The sequence below is a fragment of the Perissodus microlepis genome, chromosome 5 (assembly GCF_051167445.1).
Source record: "Perissodus microlepis isolate ML-2025 ecotype Zambia chromosome 5, ASM5116744v1, whole genome shotgun sequence".
In the NCBI taxonomy this organism is placed as follows: domain Eukaryota; kingdom Metazoa; phylum Chordata; class Actinopteri; order Cichliformes; family Cichlidae; genus Perissodus; species Perissodus microlepis.
The window spans coordinates 30,411,898-30,435,994 of record NC_140465.1 but is presented as its reverse complement, the minus strand read 5'-3'; the positions used below and the strand labels follow the sequence as shown (position 1 = coordinate 30,435,994).

General features: G+C 37.3%; 3 protein-coding genes across 3 annotated transcripts; 1 reads left to right on the top strand and 2 right to left on the bottom strand.

The window, feature by feature from the left end:
* The first annotated feature begins 4,398 nt into the window (after nt 1-4,398).
* Nucleotides 4,399-8,532, top strand: LOC146387594 (uncharacterized). Its single transcript, XM_084929325.1, has 6 exons — nt 4,399-4,772; nt 5,315-5,911; nt 6,037-6,147; nt 6,395-6,456; nt 7,425-7,685; nt 7,947-8,532. The coding sequence occupies exons 2-6, from the start codon at nt 5,323-5,325 to the stop codon at nt 7,983-7,985; spliced, it is 1,062 nt and encodes a 353-aa protein (XP_084785451.1). The 5' UTR covers nt 4,399-4,772; nt 5,315-5,322; the 3' UTR covers nt 7,986-8,532.
* Nucleotides 8,533-10,515: 1,983 nt separating this feature from the next.
* rplp2a (ribosomal protein, large P2a) lies at nt 10,516-12,507 on the bottom strand. Its single transcript, XM_084929327.1, has 5 exons — nt 12,393-12,507; nt 11,122-11,245; nt 10,999-11,047; nt 10,811-10,906; nt 10,516-10,648 (listed from the first exon to the last, which is right to left on the bottom strand). Exons 2-5 carry the CDS (start codon nt 11,242-11,244, stop codon nt 10,572-10,574), a joined length of 345 nt encoding a protein of 114 aa, XP_084785453.1. The 5' UTR covers nt 11,245; nt 12,393-12,507; the 3' UTR covers nt 10,516-10,571.
* A 915-nt stretch (nt 12,508-13,422) lies between these two features.
* LOC146387592 (adenosine receptor A1-like) lies at nt 13,423-22,729 on the bottom strand. The gene is made up of 3 exons (XM_084929326.1): nt 18,513-22,729; nt 18,066-18,388; nt 13,423-17,276 (listed from the first exon to the last, which is right to left on the bottom strand). Exons 1-3 carry the CDS (start codon nt 18,540-18,542, stop codon nt 16,667-16,669), a joined length of 963 nt encoding a protein of 320 aa, XP_084785452.1. The 5' UTR covers nt 18,543-22,729; the 3' UTR covers nt 13,423-16,666.
* Nucleotides 22,730-24,097: the final 1,368 nt, after the last annotated feature.

The following is a 24,097-nucleotide window of genomic DNA, read 5'->3' as shown; positions in this document are numbered from 1 at the left end:
TATAGCTTCTTTATTAACTAAAGAACTAATATGATGACCTTAGAAAAACAAAACCAAAGAAGAGCCGCTTTATAACAAATGAGCAGTAGATTTTTGGCACAGGACAAACCAATCTTGCAAGGTACTCCATCTGCTCTCTCAGCACTCGAGGATGAAGAACAGACAGGTGGACGTACACCTCTTTTCAGTGGAGAGGGGATCAGGCATCCTGGCACTATGTGATAACACGATGCTCCACAGATGGGGTTTTGTTGGGAAATCCTTTCAACCGATTTGTTGTTTTGTTTGTTCACCTATGCTGGAGATCATTTATGTTACATCTAAAATGTAATCATCACACATGAATCAACTTCTAGGTAATAATTAAAGAACCTCATATCTCAGTCCTCCTTATTTGGATGAGGCTGATGATATTTTATGTTTCTGATTGTCAATAAATGTCATTAAAAAATTTTAAAAAATGAAATTAAAACAATTAAAACAATAAATGTTACTTAATATCATAAGGTAAAGATCAGATATCATTTAACATAACCCAAACAATTCCTTCTAAGCAAGACTTAGCAACACTCTCTTATATAAAAGTGACGTTATTTCTGGTACTTCCTGAATCCTCAAAGTTTGGCATTTAGCGACCACCATCTGGGTTTTATGCCATGTTATGAAGCGACCATCTCTATGTGAGTTGGAGCTAACTAATTTTTTACGTTAACATTAGCAAATTTAATGTTAACGCAAAAAAAATAAATTGCAATTAGGAACACCGCAACCAAGTAGTCATCCCTACAATACTTCTTCGAAGTCCACCAGCTGGGGCGTTGTAATGTGACTAATGTAAGTCTAAAGTCTGTGTGCCCACAAGAAAATATCAGGGACAGACATGTTTGCAAATGAGAATTTTAAGTCACCCAGAAACAAAACATACCCCAGTGGACGTTAAGCCTGGATTATAGTTAGTTGCGGACACAGTCACGGATAGCTCAGCGTATGCGTAGTTGTTGCATTGTAAGGTAAATTATCCACGGACCCTTCCACTCACCGTCCGTTGATGAAATTTACGTCACTGGAACCCAAGTGGACCCCCGTGGACTCTGGGACACGGAAAGTATAAAACTAGCTTTAGACTGTATAGATTTAACGTGTAGGCACAGATCTCTGCTGATTATTAATTTTTATTAATTGACTAGTTCATTTCAAAAATGTAAATATAACTACATTATATAACTACAATAAATTATAAACAAAAACCAAGGCAAAACACAACGAGGTGTTGTGGATATCTCTATATACCAAGGAGTGTTTTACATTCTCCAAAAGGAATAGAGTGAAGTTTACACATACATGCGGTTTACACTTTTTTTTAAATAAAATAATCCTAGACTTAAGCCCAACCACCTGGTGTTTAAACTGTCAGTCTGTAAGGGTTAGCCAATCAGAAGAAAGCTGATTTCAAGGAAAAATGTCCTAAAGGCAAAGGAGCTTAAACAGCTGTTTCAAGAATCTTACAGTATAAAAAGCAGATTAATAAGAATTAGCTTGACCTCTAAGTTATGCAAAACTACTTTAGTGGAGTCCAAGAATTGAAAAAAATATTGAGGCAGAAATGGGCAGATTAGGTCCACTTTAATTTAAATAGATGTGTTTTTAAAAACAGTTTCAAGGATGAGGAAAATTAGCAATAGCAACTAAATTGTTGTTATGCCATGCTGTAGATGTGCTAGTTTTGGGCTGATAGTTAGCCTCAAGTGTCATTTTCATGAACCTGGCGGTGTATGCAAAATATACTGCTCTACTGGATAACATATATAAAAACAAATAAACTATTTATTTCTATTTTATTCTTACTTACTAAAATCTGTAGTCTCCAACTGTTAAGATCACTGAGCTTTACAGTAAAATTGGATGTACTGCTTAGATTTATGTCTTAAGTGAACTGGATTTCCTTCCTCTTTAACATCTACAATAAATGTGAAACTGTGTTACACATTAACAGATTCCTGCTTGTATTTCCTTATCGGCATATAACATCACACCCCTCTGATTCAGCATTTTTAGTATATGGACTTTGTTTCAGAAACCTCTTCAGTTGTTAAATGACATGATGATGAACCTGCATAACTCAGTTTCACTTTCTGGTGGCTGGCTTTCAATGCATCGTATACGCTATTATACCATTTAATCAAAAAGCCTCTAGGGTGTATTGTACAGCAGTATTATTGGCAAGAGACATTAATGTAATCACTGTATGCTCTAGTATCTGTTTATATGTGTTTTGTTAGCACAGCTCTGCATTGCCTGGGTAATACTCATCTATCATTTTAAGACTGGAGAGTCCCTAGACAGAGGATGAGTAATTATTCAAACAGATAAAGATTTACAGCAGGTAAACGCGCTGTGGCTGCTCCGCTGCACTGCGTCAGCCCTGGAGGTCAATGACCAGATCTTGTGGGACGAAATGTGAGTCTCACATTTGTCCAGCTTAAGACCCATGAAAAATGAAAAAGGTGACCTGAAGTATCATGTGGGACCAGACAGTAATGCATTGCCTTGAAGACCACAAGGTGCTTTGCACATCTACAACAGCCAGGGTTTTTCATAAAGTCGGGTTAGGGATCTGATGCAGTCTGTTTGTGAAAAATTACTGGAAATTATGCAATCATAAAGGCACAGTTCTGTGGAACTGAAAATGTCACGCAAACATGTGGATACCAAAAGTGAAACTATTTTGTACACTGTGGAACAACAAATTATGTAGGCTTACCATATTTTTGAATGCAAAAATATAGTCAAATTTATCGTTAAAGAAAACAAAACAAAAAACAAACCTTAATCTGTAAAGGTAACAAGTGAAAACAGCATCAAATAAATAAACTAAATTTGTGCTGCAGTATGGAATAGCATGAAATGTATGAATACAAAAATACATACTTACATATGTGTATTGAGATTAAATACTTATAAGAAAAGTAAGCTACTCTATGGCTTATGGCCTGCAGGGAAATAATGTAAATGCTTGTTTGACAGTGAAAGCCTCCAGAACATGTTTTAAGAGGGACACCCAGTGGCTTCACTTTGGTACTACAAACTGTATAAATGTATCAATCATTCCACCCTGGACAAAGAACAACCTGCAAAATTGCCATGACATTCATGCACATGGTGAGTCTATGTACCACAATGGTATCCATAACTTTTGTGTGAATTTGTTTCCTGTTGTTCAGATTATGTAATAACACACTGATGAACTAAAGGCTCATAAAACATGATGTAGCTTAGCGGCATGAGAGGCTCCAGTTTGGGATTCTGTTAATCTTTAATCGCCTATACAAAGAGAAAATTCAGTAAGGTTATCAGCAGCCTGCAAAATTACCATAAAGTTAAATAACAACTCTCTAAATTACTTTCAACAGAAACTGAGCTCTATAACCCAGACCACCATACCAGTATAACACAGGTATGTGATTGTTGTAGGACACAGAATGGACTATGCTTCAGTATAGAGAAACTCAAAAACTTGCACAAATTAAATTGATATATGACGTGGTTTGAAACCTTTTCTTCTATTATAAGATCAAATGAAGGAATCTATGGGGCAATTAATCACTGAAAGATTATTAAACTACTGTCTCCTGTTGTGTATCAGCCACTAACATGCCTTAACGTTGCACCTTCTATGGACTTCCAGTAAATCAGCCAGATAATAGACTACTGATAAGAGTCAGCTGCAGACAGAAAGACTGTTGATAAGTAAGCACATAAATAAGGGATAGGCATGTTTTACAATTAAACAAAACTAGGTTTTCTGATCACAACCACTTCCTGGAAATATTTTACCGCAATGCGTAACAGTGCTCTATGCTTGGAAAACTGCAAGGGAAAAGTTGTGATTACAAAATCCTGGGAACTGTGTTATCATATGTTGTCATAAGAGCATCCAGTCAATTTATGGGAATAAAGGTTTTAATGAAAGTAAAGAAAAGCAAATGCTGCAATCCAAGTGAAATGTTAGAGGTGCTCGGTTTTAAACTATAACAACAAAAAATAAATTCTGGAACATTTGTAATATATGCTTTAAAAAGTGAGTGGAAAGTAAACAGTACAGTTAATATTGATCGTTAGTTAAGTAGTTTCCTTGGAAACGAATCCCACCACAGGACTAAAGACACAATGGCAAATAAATGAGAACAATGTTATTCCTCTACTACTACTACTACTATTGCTAATCATAATAATAATAATAATATTATTATTATTATAATACAAGTAGTTTCGTGATTACTTTTCCAAGACATCTGTATTAGAATACATGAAGAGACAGCCACATATTATCACAAATCAAGAAAAACACGCGCAAGAGTGGTTGAATGACCTAAATATAACCAAAAAAAAATCACTACGATTACGTCATTTTAAAAAACGTCGCGTTTTGTACTGCTTCCTCTAAATGCAGCCTCTGAAAGGAAGCAAAATGTCTTCCTGTAAAAATCGGCCAAAGCACCCGGTGGATATATCGTTTTACAGCAGAACCGAGAGCGAGGGTGAAACTGTAAACACACGTTGAGTCTGACGTCTACTTTGGACACGAATGCAAGCAGGAAGACAGGTGGTGTTTTCCCAGCTTCCCGCCCACTCCGCGAAGGAGTTAGGAGGAGGCTTTTTGAGCAGGCAGCCGGACTTTGGAGCCATATAACTTTTTAAAAAGAACCGTGAGTGGTGGTAGCCAGACTTGCACAGATCCTTGCAGAGATTTAAGATATTTGCGGTGTGTGAAGGTGAGTCTACATTTTGGCCTACTGCTAATGGTACTAATGCGCTTCTTCTTGTTGTTTCGCAGTCTTTCTTCTTCCTCCAACTTGTTAATGGTATAAACCGCCTCCACAATTTTACCGCTTGTAGTTTAAAGTAAAACATTTAACGAACACTTAATAGCAACCTGGTTTCAGAAAGTCCCAGATTCGTATTTGTTTTTCTGTTTAGCTTTCGGTTGTGCTGTTAATCAGATAAGGGAAGTTAAATATCTCCATACGGGTTATATGGAGCTACCTACTATTATTTATTCCAATTTAACAACAGACTAAAAAACATTTGCCATCTTAGTTGCAATTAATGATTATTGTGCTGACTACTTTCTTGCTACATTTATTAATTTGAGGGTCTAAAATTGTTACAAATGTTTACATTTTTCTCAGTTTTGTTTTGTTTGTTACAATTGAGAAGATGGTACCATCCATTGTCAGGTCATTTTGATTGAAATCGTATCCTTCAAAAGTGTTAAGGATGTGTTGTATATGTGGTGTTGTGTTTCACCTTTCAGAGTCCAACATGGAAACAGAGAAAGAAAAACAAAGGCCTCCTCACAGCCAGTTGATTTCCGTGCCTCCCAAGGATACAGTCCGTCTCCTGGAGGTATACGTAAAACGTAGCCTCAGCCTAAATGATGGCACTCATGGGCTTAAAGTGGCTGGGAGGAAAGAAAAATGGGTAACGGTGCCAAAAAGACAAAGACATCATTCCAGCGACCCCTCCCTTCACTTGGCCCCTTCACTTGAGAATGTGGATGGCAGAGAAATTGATACGTTCTCTGCGGTCGAACATGTACCAAATCAAACCGAGAAATGTCCCAAAGAACCAGAGAAACTGACAAAAAAATCAAAGAAGATCAAGAAAACCTCATTTTGGAAAAATATAATTGGCTTTTTCACCCGGAAGGACAATGAGGATAAAGACGACGAGCAGGACAGTCCACCAGACATGTCCAAGTCCTCTGAGACAGTAACTAACTGCTTGCCCATTACACCAGTCACTTTACCAAAGAAGTCAACAAGAAAAAAGTCCCTAAGAAGAAGATTCTCAAAAAGGCAGCAATCTCTGACAAAACCAAACAAACCTGCTGACATCACTGGAGTTGAAGGTATGCCTGAGGGAGAACTGACCTTATTTAATAATCAATGTTATTTTTTACATTTTTATAGTAAGACAAATCACTGGAATACAAAAAAATACACATTTAAAAAAAACCAAATCTTCATTTTGCAGCTGTTGTCAGTGTAACACCAACATACTCTTATTATGAGAAGGTGTCAGAGGAACTGGAAAAAATTGTCCATGAGGTCAAAGAAAAAGAAGAGGTTGCACCACTTTCAGATGGTAAGAAACTGTTTAGTTCTCTGAATTTAAGTCATGTACATGTCAGTCTGAAAATACGTCAGTATTGGCAACAAATTTGATGAAAGAAAAGTAAAACAACTCCTAAACCAAATGGAAGGCTTGTGCTAAAAATGTAACTATACTATACACTTAAACCCACATTGTTACATGTAGCAGACTGTGGTGTGAACAATGTTGTGAACTGCTCAGAGCATTAATTACACTTCTTCTTTCTGTTTGGTCTCAGAGGAAGTAATTAACAGGATCATTGCTCTGATGAAGGAACAGGGTGATGCCATAGATGTCAAGGTTGGTATTAACTGTCAGTTTTGGAAAAATAAAAATATTGAAATACTTTGTGAAATAGTCGGCCTCTATATAATGCCTTGAATTTAAATTGTTTTTAATTACACAGATCAAACGTGTTTTAACAGAAAACAAAAGCTAACTAATAAATCTCAAATTATTATAAAGATAACCATTACCAACTCCAGTGAAAAAGTACAAACTCCTTCACAAATTCATGTTCAAGTTTCTGTGTTTGTCTGCAGTACTTAATGGGTTTTTGTGAATTTGTCATGGGCATTTACTCCTGCATGTTTTCTGTTTTTGCAATAAGAATAGTAGTAAACGAGGCCTACATGAGAACAGAAAGAGGTGTAAAGTTAAATATGCAAAGTTCTACTTAGCAGCATGTCAGCGTGTTTCGAAACTACCGTTGGTTTTTTGTTTTTTCATACAACAGGTTCACACATTAAATAAGTATGGCTGCATTTGGCAATACAAACTATTTAGAAATGTGATCAGGCATAAATACTAAAGATTTCATGACGAGAGCTTCATAAGTCTAAGGTTTTGCTGCTTTTCTTTGTATCATTGGATCATAAATTGTTTTTGGTATATTTCAAAAACATTTGCACATGTAAATATGGCCTTTAGAGATATTATCCACATTTGAGCTATGAGCATTTTTAATTTTCTGACATTTTATAGACCAAACAATCAGTACAAAGAGAAAATAAATGGGTTGCTAATCAATAATGTAAATGATCATCAGTTGCACCCATCATGAATCAGACTAAAAGCTTTCTGTTCTCTCAGCTACAACTAATGATTTTTTAGGCTTCCTGATAAGATAGCCTTGCACTCTATTAAATTGTAATTGGCTTTTTATCCCATTTTGTATAACTGTTCAGTAGCTGTTGACTTCATGTTTATTTTAGTAAATCAAAAGCAGATTGTATTAACGGACCTCCTCTTCTCCTTATGTCTTACAGATGAAAGATAACCCCACCCTGAGCTACTTCTTTCAGCAGATGACATATTCTTCCTTCCAAAAGCTTGCTGATGCATATGTTGAGAAAGAAGGTTCATCGACCCAAAAACCTCCAACTGTCTTACCAACAGCACCTGAGCTAGTCAAACTGGCCTTCACACTCGACTTCACGGCCAGGATAGCCGGACTCTCCAAACAGAATGTAGGCCACATTACTGGTCTGGGAAACCGTTATCTACAGGACCGATTTGAATACAAACAGGTAAGGATCAGATGAAATGGAGAGAGATAAAGCAAAGAGAGTAAACATTAGAAAGAAACAGCTTTCATGTGTTGTTCTCATAATAATGAAACCATGTTATCAGTTAATTATTGATTAAAATGGGAATGCAAATGTTCCCTTGCTTAAATATTTGAATGTATATCCCTAAAAAAGATGCTAAATATAGCATACGATATTGTTTATTTTTAAAAATGACATTGAAAAAGTTTGTTTTATTTAAACTCTTATGTTCTCTTACAGGCATGCACAGATCATCCATGGTCTGACAGTGATGACTGAGAAGCAGCCAAGCAGAAACATAGCTGCACATAAAATTTTGACAACCCCTCTTAGCACTGTAGATGTGGTTAAGGATGCATTGCACACCTGAGTTCCTTTTTACAAAGGGGCTAGCTAAGAAATGCTTTAAGACCGCAAAGAGACACATGCTGTAATCTATGTTATGTTTTCTTAATATTGTTTTTGAGTGCGTGTTAAAACTATAAATTTAGTTTTAAGGTTCAACTGAGATATAAGTAAACTACTAACAAACACAGCTGGCTTCACAAAATGAAAACTGTGACATTTTGCTAGGTTGAATTGTGTATACGAATTTTTTAAAATGTGAAAGATCAGTGCAATTTTTTATGTATAAGCTAAACAACTTGGTGCAAGATTCTTGAATATTTTGGTATTCTAAAATGTGACTGATGTTTGTTTTTCATGAATGCTGGCATTCATATTAAGTACTAAAAAGGTGTTTATATTTTTTTCATTGAGAATTGATGTATATCTAAAGGCTGGCTTAATTTAAGATCAACTTGACAATAAAAACAGCAAAAAATAAGACTTGCATCTCCCTTAATTTGTTGGAAAAATAATTATTGTGAAGAGTATTCAAAAAAATTCATTATCCTTCCACCACCTGAGAAACAGAAGAATGAAGCTAATAGAACAAATCAAACATCAGCCTGAGGCTATTACATACCTGCTCAAACCTGTTTAGGAGAGGCTAGAGATCTCTGTTTATACCTGTTAGGCTTCAACAAATAAAGCCATCAGCTTCTGACATACATGGGCCACACCTCTTAACCTTTGAATTCAGGTGTTTTCAATCCCATTGCCACAGCTATATAAAATCAGGCACCTAGCCATGTGGTAGACCTTTCCAAACTTCTGTGGAAATAAGAGCTCACCGAATTCCAGCATAGTACTGTAACGGGAGTTGCTCGTGTAGGTATAATGTGCAAGTGGCTCGCTACTTTTGTCCATACAATGTATGCAGCTGCAGGTTGACTTTAGACATGACCTCATGTCAAAGTAACAAAAACTTAGAAACTCTGTTCTAACAGATGAATGCAAGCTGAAGCAATAAAAAGACGTCGGGTCAGCCACACCTTTGTGTTTTACAGCTAACATATAACAACATGTTTTAAAAGCTGTACAACCCTGACAATAAAACTGACTTGTTAAAACTACTGCAATTATAAATAAAGTACGTTTTCATCAGCTTTGCAATAAATAAAAAAAGCTTTACATTGACAATTCAAAGTGTATAAAGAATCTGTATACATTTGATAGTTTAATATATTTGGAACAAGCAAATATTAAATGGAAACCAACAGTCAATATGATTATTATGAAGTGCTATGACTGTCTCAGTATCCTACTAAAAATAATGAACACGTGTGATTTTGTGCTGTGCTCTACAAAAAACGAGAAAAAGATAAATGGAACTGCATGATGAACACAACACAGTTATGAGTGTTGTGTATGACATGAACCACTGAGATCTGATTTAGTGAAACTTGAAGCAAAGTAAGCCCACACATCAGCATTAATTCTTTGAGTAGTTAGTCATTTCAAAGGCAGCGTTAAGAGATTAAGTTGCTTACTTCGTTGACCTTAATTCGGGTATCTTATGTAAGGCAAAAGCAGTTTGTGGAAGATGGCAGGTAGTGGAAAAATCCAGGTCAAGCTGAGTGACTATTTATGCTGTCATGCAATTTAAAAAAATCAATTGCAAAAGATATAGTGATGTGACTAATGACTCACTTCTAATTTATGCCCTTGCAGCATTTTGGCTTGTGACAGGGAAACCACACAGGTAATCAATGACAGGTCACTAAGGTGTCCATCCATGCCAGCTGCATTACTATTCAACTTGTTGGGCAATCAAAGGTCTTTACCATGAGAAATAACTATTGAGAGCACTAAACATTATGCTAGCTGTTGTTTGAAGCACATTACCAATCTACTGATTGACTTCTTCCCCCCTTCCCGTTGATCCTGTTCTCGCGAGTGTTGCAGTAATTTTAAAAATTAAGAATCACTCTGTCTGTATTGCTGCATTGAAAATTATACAATTTATAATACTATTAACACTTTATTGGTATTTGTTTCCATGTTCCAAAAGACCCGTTTTACAAATTTCTATACTGTTTTTTGTTTTTCTCCTTGTGACTGAATTGTTGTTACAGGTCATTTGTGTGTTTCCTAAACCTTAAACACACCAGTTTGTCTTGTTTTTTATTATTTTGTGTGGCCAACTTTGTCTGGTCTGGTTCATGGACTGTCCCTCACTGCTCATACCATTATGTGGTTTCAATTATCTTACCAACAATACGACAGACAGACCACAGGGAAGGTCTGGTTTGCCTAATGATGACTGGCTTCCTAGTCTTGTCTATTTTTAACATGAAACAAAAGCTTTAGCGTCAAGCCCCAGACACTTCAACTGTAATATCTTTGTGAATGATTATTTTTGCCCAGTCACAATTAGGTAAGGGTTATTTAAAATAAATATCAATTAAAGGACAGTAAGAAAAGGTGATTTTGTGTAAACCTTTTACATTTTTATTGCTTTTTAAACACAGAGAAGGCAGATTAATCAAAGAGACCAAAACCCATATCTTCGTCGGACTCTTCTGATTCTTCCTTCTTCTCTTCCTTTTTCTCTTCCACTGCAAACAACAAGATGTTGTTTAATGAAAAGATAAGTACAGAGAGTAGTTACCAGCGCTGAGATCCCACACAGCTAAACTTTTTCAACACTAGTACAAATTTATCATCCAAACTTGCAGAAGCTTAAATTTTCTTCTTTAATGACAGATATACAAACGTACCAGCAGCAGGCGCAGCCCCAGCACCTCCACCAGCGGCAGCTGCAGCAGGTGCCGCCACGGCACCGCCTGCTGGTACGGAGGCTAACTTAGAGAGGCCTGTGGAAGAAAAAAGTGATACACAACTGTTAGCCAGCTCCAGTGTATATATCACTTGACCTCTGCAGTTATTTTCAAAGAAGGGCCTTTACCTGAGTTCACAACTTCATTGATGTCTTTACCATTGAGCTCACTAATGACCTGCAGAGAAGAGACAACTTAGCCACGGCACATTTTCAGAGGGAAAAAAAAGGCTCAATGTTTTAGCAACAAACCTTATTTAAGCGTTCATCATCGGCCTCAATTCCCACGCTGTCCAAGATGGACTTGATGTCCTTGGCAGAAGGATTGGCGTTTCCACCGAGAACAGCCAGGAGGTAAGCGGCCACGTAACGCATTCTGTAGTGATAACAAAACAGAAGTGAAGAATCTGTGTGCCAAGTTACGAATGTAAATTGAAAAATTTAATTTAGAAAAGCATCTCAATATTCCGGTTTGTGTTACAGTTAGTCTTGATGGCCTGATGATTTTTTTACATTAAGTAATTAACAGGGGAAAATCATGAGATTAGATAACTTGAGTATAATGAGCATTGGTGCTGCTAATTATATTACTAAAGAATGGTTTAATAGAAGATAAACAGGTAAAAATAACAACAATTTCAGAAAGCGTAAGTTTAGCTGTATTTCTTTTCTCTCAAAATAGGCCTGTAGTGGGTGACCACGCATGCAAACATGAATAGTCCATATATAGTTAAAGCAGTGCAAGTCTTTGCTACATGTCTCAACAGAAATGTCGGGTTTTTTGCTGCCCGTATGATCGACAAACGTGTATTTTATGCAGTACTAGCTGGTTAAAAATCATAGTCTTGGCAATATCCCTTTGAGTGGAAGGCCGTTAGATTAGCACCCTTCTTTATTTAAAGCAGGAAAAGGTGATTTCTAAATTGTATTTTTATCGAGTAGTCTGACACTCAGAAATACTCCAGGTTTGCCACTAGGGGGCCGGCACGCACCCTCGGTGAATTTATTTATAACTTTATTTAAGGACAACGATGAGTACTTTCATAAAGCAAAAAACTGAAGTGTATAACTACTAGTAGTTCTATAAGAATATTTTGATTCTTTAGTTTTTTTTAAGATTATACTTTGAGTCTTTAAATATGTTCGGAGAACCCAGGTTTAGCAGTTTAGCTATACTGTAGCTGATGTTTTACAAATAAAAATACTAAACATTACACACGGACAAAAATCACCATACTAAATATGCAGGTCGCTGTTCGACGTTGTATTCAGTGCCAAGAACACATGGTGTAACAGCCTCTATGCTGGTGTAAACCATGTAAGCTGGGATACATCAGTTGGGACTGACAGAGGCAGCATGGCGCCCAGTGTTTGTCTGTAGCAGTCCTCCATTATTGACAGTAATTTAGGCAACAACGACACATTTGTAGCCGAATAAAATCAACCATCAAACACGGGTCACCTTAAAAAATCATAATGAGATACAAACTAACATCTATAATGTGACGGATATTTGGACTTACTTTTAAGTCTAAATAGACACGAAACGTAGGTCACGCTAGAAAATCCGGAAGAGGAAGAGAGGCGGTACCGGAGGTTGTATGAGATGGAGTGCGTCGATTTCATTGGTCTGCTTGATGACAGATGTATACGTCAGAATCATTGTTGGACTTGGATTGTGGGTAATGTGGTACAGAATGAAGTCAAGCGTCTCACTGACCAAATAAATCGGTAACAATTATTATAATTTCAATATTAAATACACGCTGGTCTAAACTGCAGTTTCGGATCTAAAGACCACTGTACATTTATTCTGGAAGTGCCCAACTGAGAATAATTTCTTTTTATTGTTGAAAATATTGGTGAAATTATTTTCCATTGTGCAAACAACTTAGGTGGCTTATCTCCAGGAAAACAGCACACAGAAAATCGTTTTTGTGCACTGGATCGTTGCTATTATAATTTTACTCTTATAATTTGCCAAATTTTACACCTATAAATGTAACTTTACAAGTAAGAAACCATGTTATTATTGATTTTTGGTGAAGAAGTCGAACAATTAAGTTACATTTGTATTCGCTCCATTATAAGTTTTTTGTTTGGTTTTTTTTATATATATATAACATGATTTAGTGGAAACTTTTTGTAGCAGAATGACACCTTTCATAAAAATACACTAAAAACATTCTATTGTTGTTATTATTATTCACTTTCCATGTACAGATTGGATAGTAAATTAACTGGCTTGTAACAATTAAGTCACATATCTACATTTAATATTTATGAGTAAATATAAATCAATTCTAAATATATATAAATAAAAATGTAACATGATATCTAATAAATGCATCTAAATGTTAAGGAGTAAAGGAAATTGAGAATTAAACAGGAACTGGCACCTAAAAAATTAGTCCTTTAAATCAGCTTTACAGCACTCTTCGAAGCATTTACACCGCATGTTTCAATGTTCCAACTTTAAAATATATTAACATATTAATTAGCCCGTAACAGAAACTAACATAGTTATAGCAGTTGTCATTCATAAATCATAGCTGAAATTAATAATTTTTTTAATTACATAGTTGGTTTGGGGGAAAAAAACACATGGTACAAATCATTGAAGTGCATGACAGTGAGACAGCTCATTCAATATGTTTACTTCCATCAAAAATGATCAGAAATAGTGCTCAGGTACTGGTAATATTACAAAAATTCCTTGCTAAGATGCAGACAAATTCTCTAGTGATCTTTTGTGTTTTAAACATTGCAGAAAATACACACAAAAAAAGACAAAATCAAGTAATCCTTTCATTGCAGCCTATAGTTCAGCCACCTGCTCCTGTCTGTCCTGCGTGAAGAGCCAATCGAACAAAAAGACCACCAAATCTGAAACAAACTCCACAATCGCATTCACATTTGTCAAGTACCAGATTTTATAGCCACACTCTCCAATAAAAATGACCAAAAAAGTGACCAAAAGCCCAAGGAAGATGCGGTCCATGTAATAGTTTGCTTTATCTCTAAAGGTCCACTGCTCCCACGGTTTTGCAAACTGAGCTTCACGGTATTTGCTTAAGTGTAGCAAGGCATTATGTTCGTCATCCATCTCTTCTTCTGGAGCCTCTAGATCTTGTTCTTCCCCTTGTTCCTCTCCTTCTCTATGAGTGTCAGCCATCTTATAGTTGGTTGGGCATGCAAAATTCTGTTGCTGCTTGAAAATGTTAAAAAAGCAAACGTAAGAAATGATTTTGCAAACTGCTGTAGTGATAGCGTTTTGTAGAAGCCTTAAATGTTTCTCCAAATATACATATGAATAGTCTTACCTTGCGAAGATTTCAGTTTCTGTGTGATGAAGTCACGATAGACACTTCCTACTTACACCATGCTTTTACCTCTCTACTGTAGATATTGTTAGGCCAGTGCTCACAGGGCTTTGTGGTGCAAAGGCAGTAAATGCCAGCTTGGTTATGCGGTACCTGCTTCTCTAAGATGAGTGCTGGGGATTAGACCACACTCAGCAGTTTCAAATCCCTCGGCGAGGATGAAGGTTAGAGATGGTAATATATAATACATATTGACATGTTTGTGATTGAGAGGCAGAGAAAGAGCGATAATTAAATACCTTTTTGAACCCCATTGTTTTAACACAAAGCCTGGTGTTCTGAGCATATCAAATGGAAAATCATTTAATATTCTAAAAGGATTATACCGCTTTTATGTATTAAGTACTGAGTGGATGTAGTCCTGAGGTCAAACTGATGACGATGCAGAACTGATGCGGCTTTAGCAGAAGCTTTAGCCTTGGAGTTGGAATAAATCACTTGAGCATAATGCTCTGTTGTTAATTTCTTTAAATGCGCCAGAGCCAGTGTTGGTCAAGTTACTTGAAAAAAGTAATCAGTAACTAATTACTGATTACTTCCCCAAAAAAGTAATCCCGTTACTTTACTGATTACTTATTTTCGAAAGTAATTAATTACTTAGTTACTTAGTTACTTTTTAAAAACACAATTTACAACCTGAATAGGTGATAAAGCGATAGATCTTTCAGCCCAATTCTACTTTTTCTGCATAATCCATCATACAAAATGTAATCAAATGGAAAAGTCTCTTTTTTTAAACTTGTTTTATCCGTTTTAATCTTTTAACTTTATGCATCAAGCAAAAATTAAATTATATGCACCATTCTCTGACTTGAAGAAATTAGTTTAACATTTAAACCTATTTTCTGCACATTCCAGCACATAAAATAAAATATTTTTTGTGTTTACACTCAGTCTTTCAAATAGATGCAAGTAAAACACAGCAGAAAGTAAATAAAATCAAAGACTAGCAGTCCTGTTGCTCTATTTTCACCTGTAAAGCAGGAGTGGGGTAGGCGGAGGTGTGCTCTGGTGCCGGTGTGGCGCAGCTGTCAGTGGAAGAATCCGCGAGTTTCTCTGTGAATTTCCCATTACGTCGTTGCGCACTCGGAGCTTGTTTAGGGTTTTTTCGGTGTAAAAAGAAGTTTTCTTCCCACCACAACGGACGTTAATGTTTTTGTCACTTTTTATGGAGTCAAACGCAAAGTAAGGTCAGTACTTCCAAGCTTTAAACGCTGCACGCTCATACTCTCTCCCGCACTCGATATATTATCCATTGTTGATCTGCAGACAGCTGTTGTCTTGAACTTAGCACTCGCTTACGTCACTGTCATGAGACATTCTCGCAAAAAAATCACGGTTTTAGTAACGCAGTAACGCAGCGTTCCTACGGGAAAGTAAGGGTAATCTAATTACCGTTTTTGCAATAGTAATCCCTTACTTTACTCGTTACTTGAAAAAAGTAATCAGATTACAGTAACGCGTTACTGCCCATCTCTGGCCAGAGCCTTTTCACCATTCTGCCACAGCTTGTGAAATATGGCCTCAACTATGTGAATTCGCTGAGGAAGTCCCTGCATCCTGTGATAAAGACTTATGGCTGAAAGGCTTTGATGTTGGCAGAGTTTTTGTCTCATTTGGTGTAGTGGCTGAATTGATTAATTTGCATTCAAGGCAGAGCCTTTTCATCTCAGCATATATTGAACTGTTTATGTGAAACCCAGAGAACAAACTGCACTCTGTATTGATATTATGCCAATAAATCTCTTCACTCTTCTGACTGTGTTCATGTGACTCATCAAGCATCTAGTATGTGGTTTTCCAAATTCAATCTTTGCAATGAATCTAATCTCATTTATAAGTCAGTCGACCACTTTGGCACATATTGCAATATTTCACCCACTATGGAATGCCACTGGCTTTCGCACAAACATGGATAATGTCCTTGAAATATAATAACTTTGGCGATGTCTAAGACATACCTGCAACATCTCACTGAGTAGAATGTATTTTGTTAAAACGGGAAAGACATCTCTTGTTTCCACTTTGAAGCATTCTGAGCATGAAATATTGAATGTATCATTTATGATGTTTATCTACAGCACATTACAATGATTAAAAAATTCAATATGAATCAGTAAGGAAAGAACTTAATAACAAAAACAAAACAAATCAAATGCCAGACTGATGAAGATATAATTTTCTTTCCTCTCACTGCAACCTTGGTGTATTATAATGAAACTCACAGAAATATAAATGGTTAAGATATGGGTGTTTCCCAAGACTCAGTGAAGTGCTGTGTTATTCCAGCTAATGGGTTTATTTTCCTTATCAGTTCCATATATCATGTAATCCCATTAGTATGGTTGATACACCATCACTGGAAGCCAAGAACAGAAATATTGCAGTCCTTTTTATACACTTAAATTCACTCTCTAATTTAGGACTACTGTGCTTGTAGGGTATGCGGTCGCTTCTACGGGTTTACATAACATGCAACGGCGAATGATTTGGATGAGTGTGGCACGGAAATGCTTCATCTTGAATGCATAAACCAGCGGGTTAAGAGCCGAGTTTACATGGGACATGAAAATCCCTACCTTTGAGGCTATCGGATTGATACAATTTGGGCAAAATAAAGTGACGCAGTTCATGATATGTATTGGGAGCCAGCACAAAGCAAAGAGAAACACCACCAAGGCCAACGATTTGGCTAGTTTCAGCTCCTTCCGGAAGTACTTGTCTCCATCACAGGTGGCCTCAGCATGGCGGTTAAGTTGCTTCCGTATGACCCTAAAGATCTCCACATACAGAGTGATCATTATCAGCAGTGGTGGTGCCACACAGACAAAGAAATTAAAGTACACCATATAGTCCATCCTTATAACAGCGGTGAACTGGCAGCATATTTCACTGGCGTTGCTGCGGTTTGCGGTATCCCGGTTATTCCAGCCAATCATCGGAACCAATCCAGTGAGGAAGGAAAGAATCCAACAGAGACAAATTGCCACGAACGCTCGCCCATTAGTCACTATGATGCTGTACCTGAGCAGTATGATGAAAAAGAAAAGACAGGTTTCCGATTCACCTAAATGCACATATGAGTACTATAGTTATAGTGTTTCATTGGTCCAATGTCAGCCTTTGAGATTTTTCAAAGAAGTTTTCACAACTGACACTTGACATCAGGATCCAACTGATATATAAAAATGTTGTGTGGTAGACTGCCAGCTTTCATAAAAATGTTACCTCTGTCAGTTGTTTACATAGACAGGAACATTTTAATTTGCTTAAAAGCTTTTTATTTGCATTAAACCTTGCAAAGATATATGGTGCTGTATATCAGTCATGAAGATGGAGAACCTAATTCACTCGATTGAGCACATATTAGGCTCTCTGACTCTAAAGACAATTAAAAAGAGATTAACACCATATGTTCTGCTAGTTCAAGTTCAAAAGACACATGCTATATAATGTGATATCAATTAAAATGTTTGTGAAATAAATTTATGCTTATAAGTAGGATGAATATTGTACAGAACCTAGATGAGTGGATGACTAATTTGCATGATTCATTTTGGACAGGAAAGCTGCAATGGACTGGATCAGGCAGTCTTTATCAGTCAAGGAGGATGCTGACATCAGTTTGCTGTGGTGTTCTGCTGTGAATATTGAGTTCTTCTTAATGTAAATAGATCATGATTTACTACATTGATACTGTAATTCTGAACTTTCACTACTTTATTCCAATCAATTTATTTTTACTTTTTCAGATAAAACAAATAACAATAAAAAACAAACACACAAACAAATGCTTTTAAAGCAGTTCCTCACCTGGTAGGAATTTTGACTCGCAGATATCTGTCGATGGCTATTGCCAGTAGGGAAAAGATGGAGCTCTGGGTGATCATCAGAATCAGGCAAGACAGGAAGAGGCATGTGTAGAACTGAGTGTAATATCCCACACTGATAACGATAGCTAGAGGGATGACCAAAAGTCCCACAGCGATGTCAGCCATGGCCAGAGACACAATGAAGCAGAAGGTTGCGTTGCGGAGAGCCCGGTTTTCATACACCACCAGCACCACCAGTACATTCCCCACCACAGAGGCCAGAGCAATAGTGGTCTCAATGGAGATGTACACCATATCCATGTGCTCGTGAGGTTGGACAGGACAGGAAGTCATTATTACACATCACAGATCCCACTTATCTTAAATCATATTGTAAAGAAATACATTTAGTTCAGACTTTCCATTTATCATCATTTATGTTCCTTACCTGACTGGAGGAATTTCCTATTTGTGCCATTTTCACAGTGAGTGGAGCTTATGCTCATGGTGGCATGGTGAAGAACTGAACCTCAGAATGTCATTCAAGCTCTGGACAGGACTGGATACCCTGCATCACCACTCTTCTACGTCCTCTACTCTCTCGCTCTCACCAACTCACTCTCTCGCAAGTCATAATATCAAGGGGAGGGACTTTGATTCCTGCAGCATCCTGCAGCAAGAGTTTCACTTGCATTAAGTGTGTATCTGTGTGACTGTGTGTGTGTGTGTGTTTGCGGTTTTTGAGAGGAACTGCGGTCTGTAATAACTGGCAGGAAATACTGTCATAAGGGCTTAATAATAGTGAGCTTTAACCTCAAGATGGCTCTGCATTAGAACTCATTTTATCTTACCTTGTATGGTGCTAAAATCCTGCTTTTTCCAGTTGAGGCTCCTGTCAAAAATTAAGGGTCTTATGTTGAAACTCACCTTGAAACATTAAGGCATGCTTTCATAATGTCTCATTTCTATTACTGCAGTGCAATTTTTATCTGAATTAGCCAGCCCTGTATTGCTCACCTAGAGCTAGTGCAAAAAAAAAACTGCCACTCAAATTATTGGTGCAAGCGAGAGCACATCACTCCAATTTTAGCTTTCCTTCACTGCCATTTTAAAATCCATTTAGTTGTTTAAAGTCTCTTAACAGTTGTGCTCCATTTTATCTGTCTGAACTGCTGTACCCATATGTCACGCTCACTCTGTCACTCTCTTTTTGGGTTGTTTTTTTTTTGTTTAAAAAAAAAACAGTTTTACTCCCTGACCTTTGACCCAGTGAGAGATATTAACAGTTATTCTGAGATACTTTTTATGTACTATTTTATTGTTTAACTTCTACAGCTCTTTTGTTTTTCTGCATCTCTTACCCTTTCTGCTTTTTGGTCAGCTCTTGTTGTTTTCTAAAAGTGCTTTATAAATGAAGTGGTACAATATGGTATTATAAAATGATTTACATATATCAGCCTACAACCAAAGTTGAAGTGCTTTCTAGAATGTAATAAAAATCCTCTAAGAAAATACTACTGCAGCAATGCCTGAAATGTCTTGTCTGTAGTTCTGGCTTTTCATGTGTTGGCACACTGGCATAAAGCCTACCTGGCATGCCTTTGACCCACTTTGAATCAGGGTGTGGAGTGCTACATTATCAGCTTATTTTAGCCAGCTTAGCAAATGGCATTCATAGACTGTATAGGTGGAAATTATTGCTAGCATACAAATACATACGGACGATCTGATATCCCTGTGTTTGTATTGTTCCTACATCATCATTGGTCCAGGATCAACATTGCAACTGACCAATGGCATGGTCTGAGCATTCAGTTAGCATTAGTCACAATGTTTGCTAATGCAGAAATTATTACTAGCCAACATTAGTAACCAAAATTTGGCTAACAGGAAAACTAAGTTAATAGTATATTTGTTATATATATACATAAATTAATAAAGAAAACACCTGAAATGCTTATCATTTGTTTCAAAAGAGAGATTTATATAAACAAAGACAATTTGACAGGTCAAGTTCTCTTGTATTGCTCGTTTCACTTACACATATAATTCCAATCAGTCTACTGCAAATACCTCTTAAGTTTAGAGCAGCTTAAATGTAAGAATGCACTTTTATGTGGAAATAAACTAATAAACATTTGACTGTTTGAAGTTTAAAACACAAACTGTTTCCCAGGTCTTTCTTTTGAAATTCTTTTCTATAACATGAATTACCCACAGGTAGTAGAAAAAACTTCATTTACTTATAAAGCTTAATTTAATTGTCCATCCAAGGATGCAAAGACTTTGGCAGCATTACTGAGCGAGCAATCACTGGGATGGTCTTTAGTTGCTTAAGCAAGCAGATTGAATGTCTGCCTATAAGTATATTCAGTACGATCACTTCACTTTAAAGAAAGCGATGACTCTGGATGTTGTTTTGGCCAGTTGCCTAAGATCTCAGGCCTGAGTGTATGCATTAGGACATTTGTGAGAAAACACTGAATCAGACTTACAGGCCTCTGTCACTCCATAATCAATCTATACACATTAACAGTACTGAGGAAATAACCGTGAATACAGAGTACCGTAACATAGAACCCTGTTGTTGTTTATCCATATCCTTATGACAGTTTGCTTGTTCCCTCTTTTTCTCGTGAAACAGTCCAGTAAAGTTAAAATATTCCTTAGTGACAATGTGGTTATTAAAAGCTAATGTAACATGCCTAAGAAACATGTATTTGGTTCCATTATTTATTTATTCAAAGTCATGGTTATCTATCCCCATCAAGTTGTCCCGCATTGGTTTTACAGGCTTCTTTCTTCGCCTCACACTAGAGTTGGATGTCTCGAGACCGGTCTTGTAAAGTCATGTAAAGCTCAGACAGGACCACTCGAGCTACAATCCGAGGAGACTTGTTTATACCCCACAGACGGACAGCATTTGGGCAGAACGTCCTCTCTGTTAAGGGTGGCCATCTGTGGAACAGTCTTCCTCAACCCATTAGAGAATGCTCTACACTCAATTTGTTTAAGGCAAAGGTTAAAAACTGGTTATGGACAAATCAAGTGTGTGATCATGTATGAGTTGTATAGTTTTAATGTTTTATTTGGGAACAGAATGGTGTGTATGTGTAAGTTTGGTGATGGAGTTTTTATTATGAATGAATGATGAATTTTTTATGAATTATTATGTCTATTTTTTTATGTTTAAGGACAACAGATGGAAATTAGCCTTTTTTTTTACATTTATGTTCATTAACATGCACTGTCCTAAATAAATAAATAAATAAATGTAAAAGTGGTCTCGAGACCGGTCTCAAGACCACTTTTACGTGGTCTTGGTCATGTGTTGGTCTTGACGGACTTTGGTCTTGGTCTTGGTCTCGGATCCCTCGGTCTTGTCTTGGTCTCGCTGTCTCGGTCTTGATGCCTCAGATCGATATAGTGGTCGGGAGATTTGGAGTCAACAGTTTCCATGACACACAACGTAACGTTCGATAATGTGTCATGCGCAAAAGCCCCACTAAATTTCCTTTTGCTGCTCAGCTCTCACACAGTGGCTCAGCTATACTTCAATCCCTCCGTATTGTGGCCAATCACATGTGAGGATATAGGATATTATCATTATGTGAAAAACAGAGAGGGTGAGAGACGCGACAGTCAAGTGGAGCGTCCGTCTGTCTTCTCAGTAAGTGAGTGAGACAGTAGACAGCGGTGAGGAGGGCTGTGCGAGTGCATCGCAAAAACACATAAATATGCCTGACACCCGTAAACGAAGCAGCATCTGGCTGCAGTTTAAAGACTTTTTTGTCTCGGTCTCGGTCTCTGTCTTGGTCTCGTCTCGACTTTGTCTTAGTCTTGACTCGGTCTGTCTTGGTCTTGGTCTTGGTCTTGATACCCTCTGGTCTTGGTATTGTCTTGGTTTTTGTTTAGGCAGTCTTGACTAAAAGTCTACCTCGCACCAAAAGATTGATTAGTATGTTGCCCTATTATTTATGCTGTCTCACATGAGGTACTATGAAAATAAAAAATCTGTGAATTGCACCACAGTAAGTAAGGCAGTTATTCTGTCACACACATAACAGTGCAGAGCCCATATTGAACATACTACAAATTTCTCTGTAGTGGCGATACATTTATCAAACATAGTGAAGACTTGTTAAATTTCTTTACACAAAATATTTTTGTCCCAATCTGTCACAGGCTGTACAATGAAATCAGCCACCTGATTGCTCCACAACATGCGTTATGCACAAACCATCATTACCTATAAACAGAAAAAAGAAATTTGATTATGGCCTTGCAGGGATCCGCTTCCACATGTGCCACAGGGATTACATGACAGTAACACTTCTATTACCGGTATCAATCAACAAAATTATTCTCAACATCCTCATCAAGCATTCCGGTGCAATGTAGAATTTATTTCACTCTGACATAATCATTTAGCTGGTGTCTCAATTTTGTCTGTGTTAATTCATCAGTCTCAACAATTTTCCAGCTCTCCCTGGGATTTTAAATCCTGTCCATTCTGGTCACTTTCAATGAAAACCTTTAACATTCCCACCTGCAGCTCTGCCTCCTGTCTTTCTGTTAGTGTCACTGTCTCCAAACCATACATCAACTAATGAGTTTTCAGGTGAAACACACACCACTAAGTTGTATTATGCTGTAGATGGGGGGGGGGGGGGGGGGGGGAACAAAAGGGAAACAAAATAAACAGGTGAAAGTAGCCAATCATTTTACTTGTATCCTTGAATCTCTCCCTTCCTAATTATGTTCTTCCATTTATTTTCTTACAACCTTTCTCCATCTCTTCACTCTGTTGTTAGAACTGCTGTCCCTCCTCCTACACTGCTCCAAAGCAAGTGCCAGTAACAGCAGCCTCTTGTGACTGCAAGTGCTCATTACCAGTTGTGGCTAATACTACTGTTGACAGCAGCCCTGATAACTATTGTTACTAATTTGATACAGTTTGCTGCATCTGTTTTTTATTTTTTATTTTTTTATTTTTTAGCTTTTTAGCGCCACTTTTTAAAAATTTTGTTTGCCCATATTTCCCAACCACTTGTTCCACACTAAACTCTGTTCTACAGGGTGCATGAATGCACAGGCAAGGTACGTCAACGATCGGTTGCCTTAAGAGATTTGATTGTGCAATCCAGTGTCAGTAATGAAAATAGACAATACAGGGAGTGCAGAATTATTAGGCAAGTTGTATTTTTGAGGAATAATTTTATTATTGAACAACAACCATGTTCTCAATGAACCCAAAAAACTCATTAATAGCAAAGCTGAATGTTTTTGGAAGTAGTTTTTAGTTTGTTTTTAGTTTTAGCTATTTTAGGGGGATATCTGTGTGTGCAGGTGACTATTACTGTGCATAATTATTAGGCAACTTAACAAAAAACAAATATACACCCATTTCAATAATTTATTTTTACCAGTGAAACCAATATAACATCTCCACATTCACAAATATACATTTCTGACATTCAAAAACAAAACAAAAACAAATCAGCGACCAATATAGCCACCTTTCTTTGCAAGGACACTCAAAAGCCTGCCATCCATGGATTCTGTCAGTGTTTTGATCTGTTCACCATTAACATTGCGTGCAGCAGCAACCACAGCCTCCCAGACACTGTTCAGAGAGGTGTACTGTTTTCCCTCCTTGTAAATCTCACATTTGATGATGGACCACAGGTTCTCAATGGGGTTCAGATCAGGTGAACAAGGTGGCCATGTCATTAGTTTTTCTTCTTTTATACCCTTTCTTGCCAGCCACGCTGTGGAGTACTTGGACGCGTGTGATGGAGCATTGTCCTGCATGAAAATCGTGTTTTTCTTGAAGGATGCAGACTTCTTCCTGTACCACTGCTTGAAGAAGGTGTCTTCCAGAAACTGGCAGTAGGACTGGGAGTTGAGCTTGACTTCATCCTCAACCCGAAAAGGCCCCACAAGCTCATCTTTGATGATACCAGCCCAAACCAGTACTCCACCTCCACCTTGCTGGCGTCTGAGTCGGACTGGAGCTCTCTGCCCTTTACC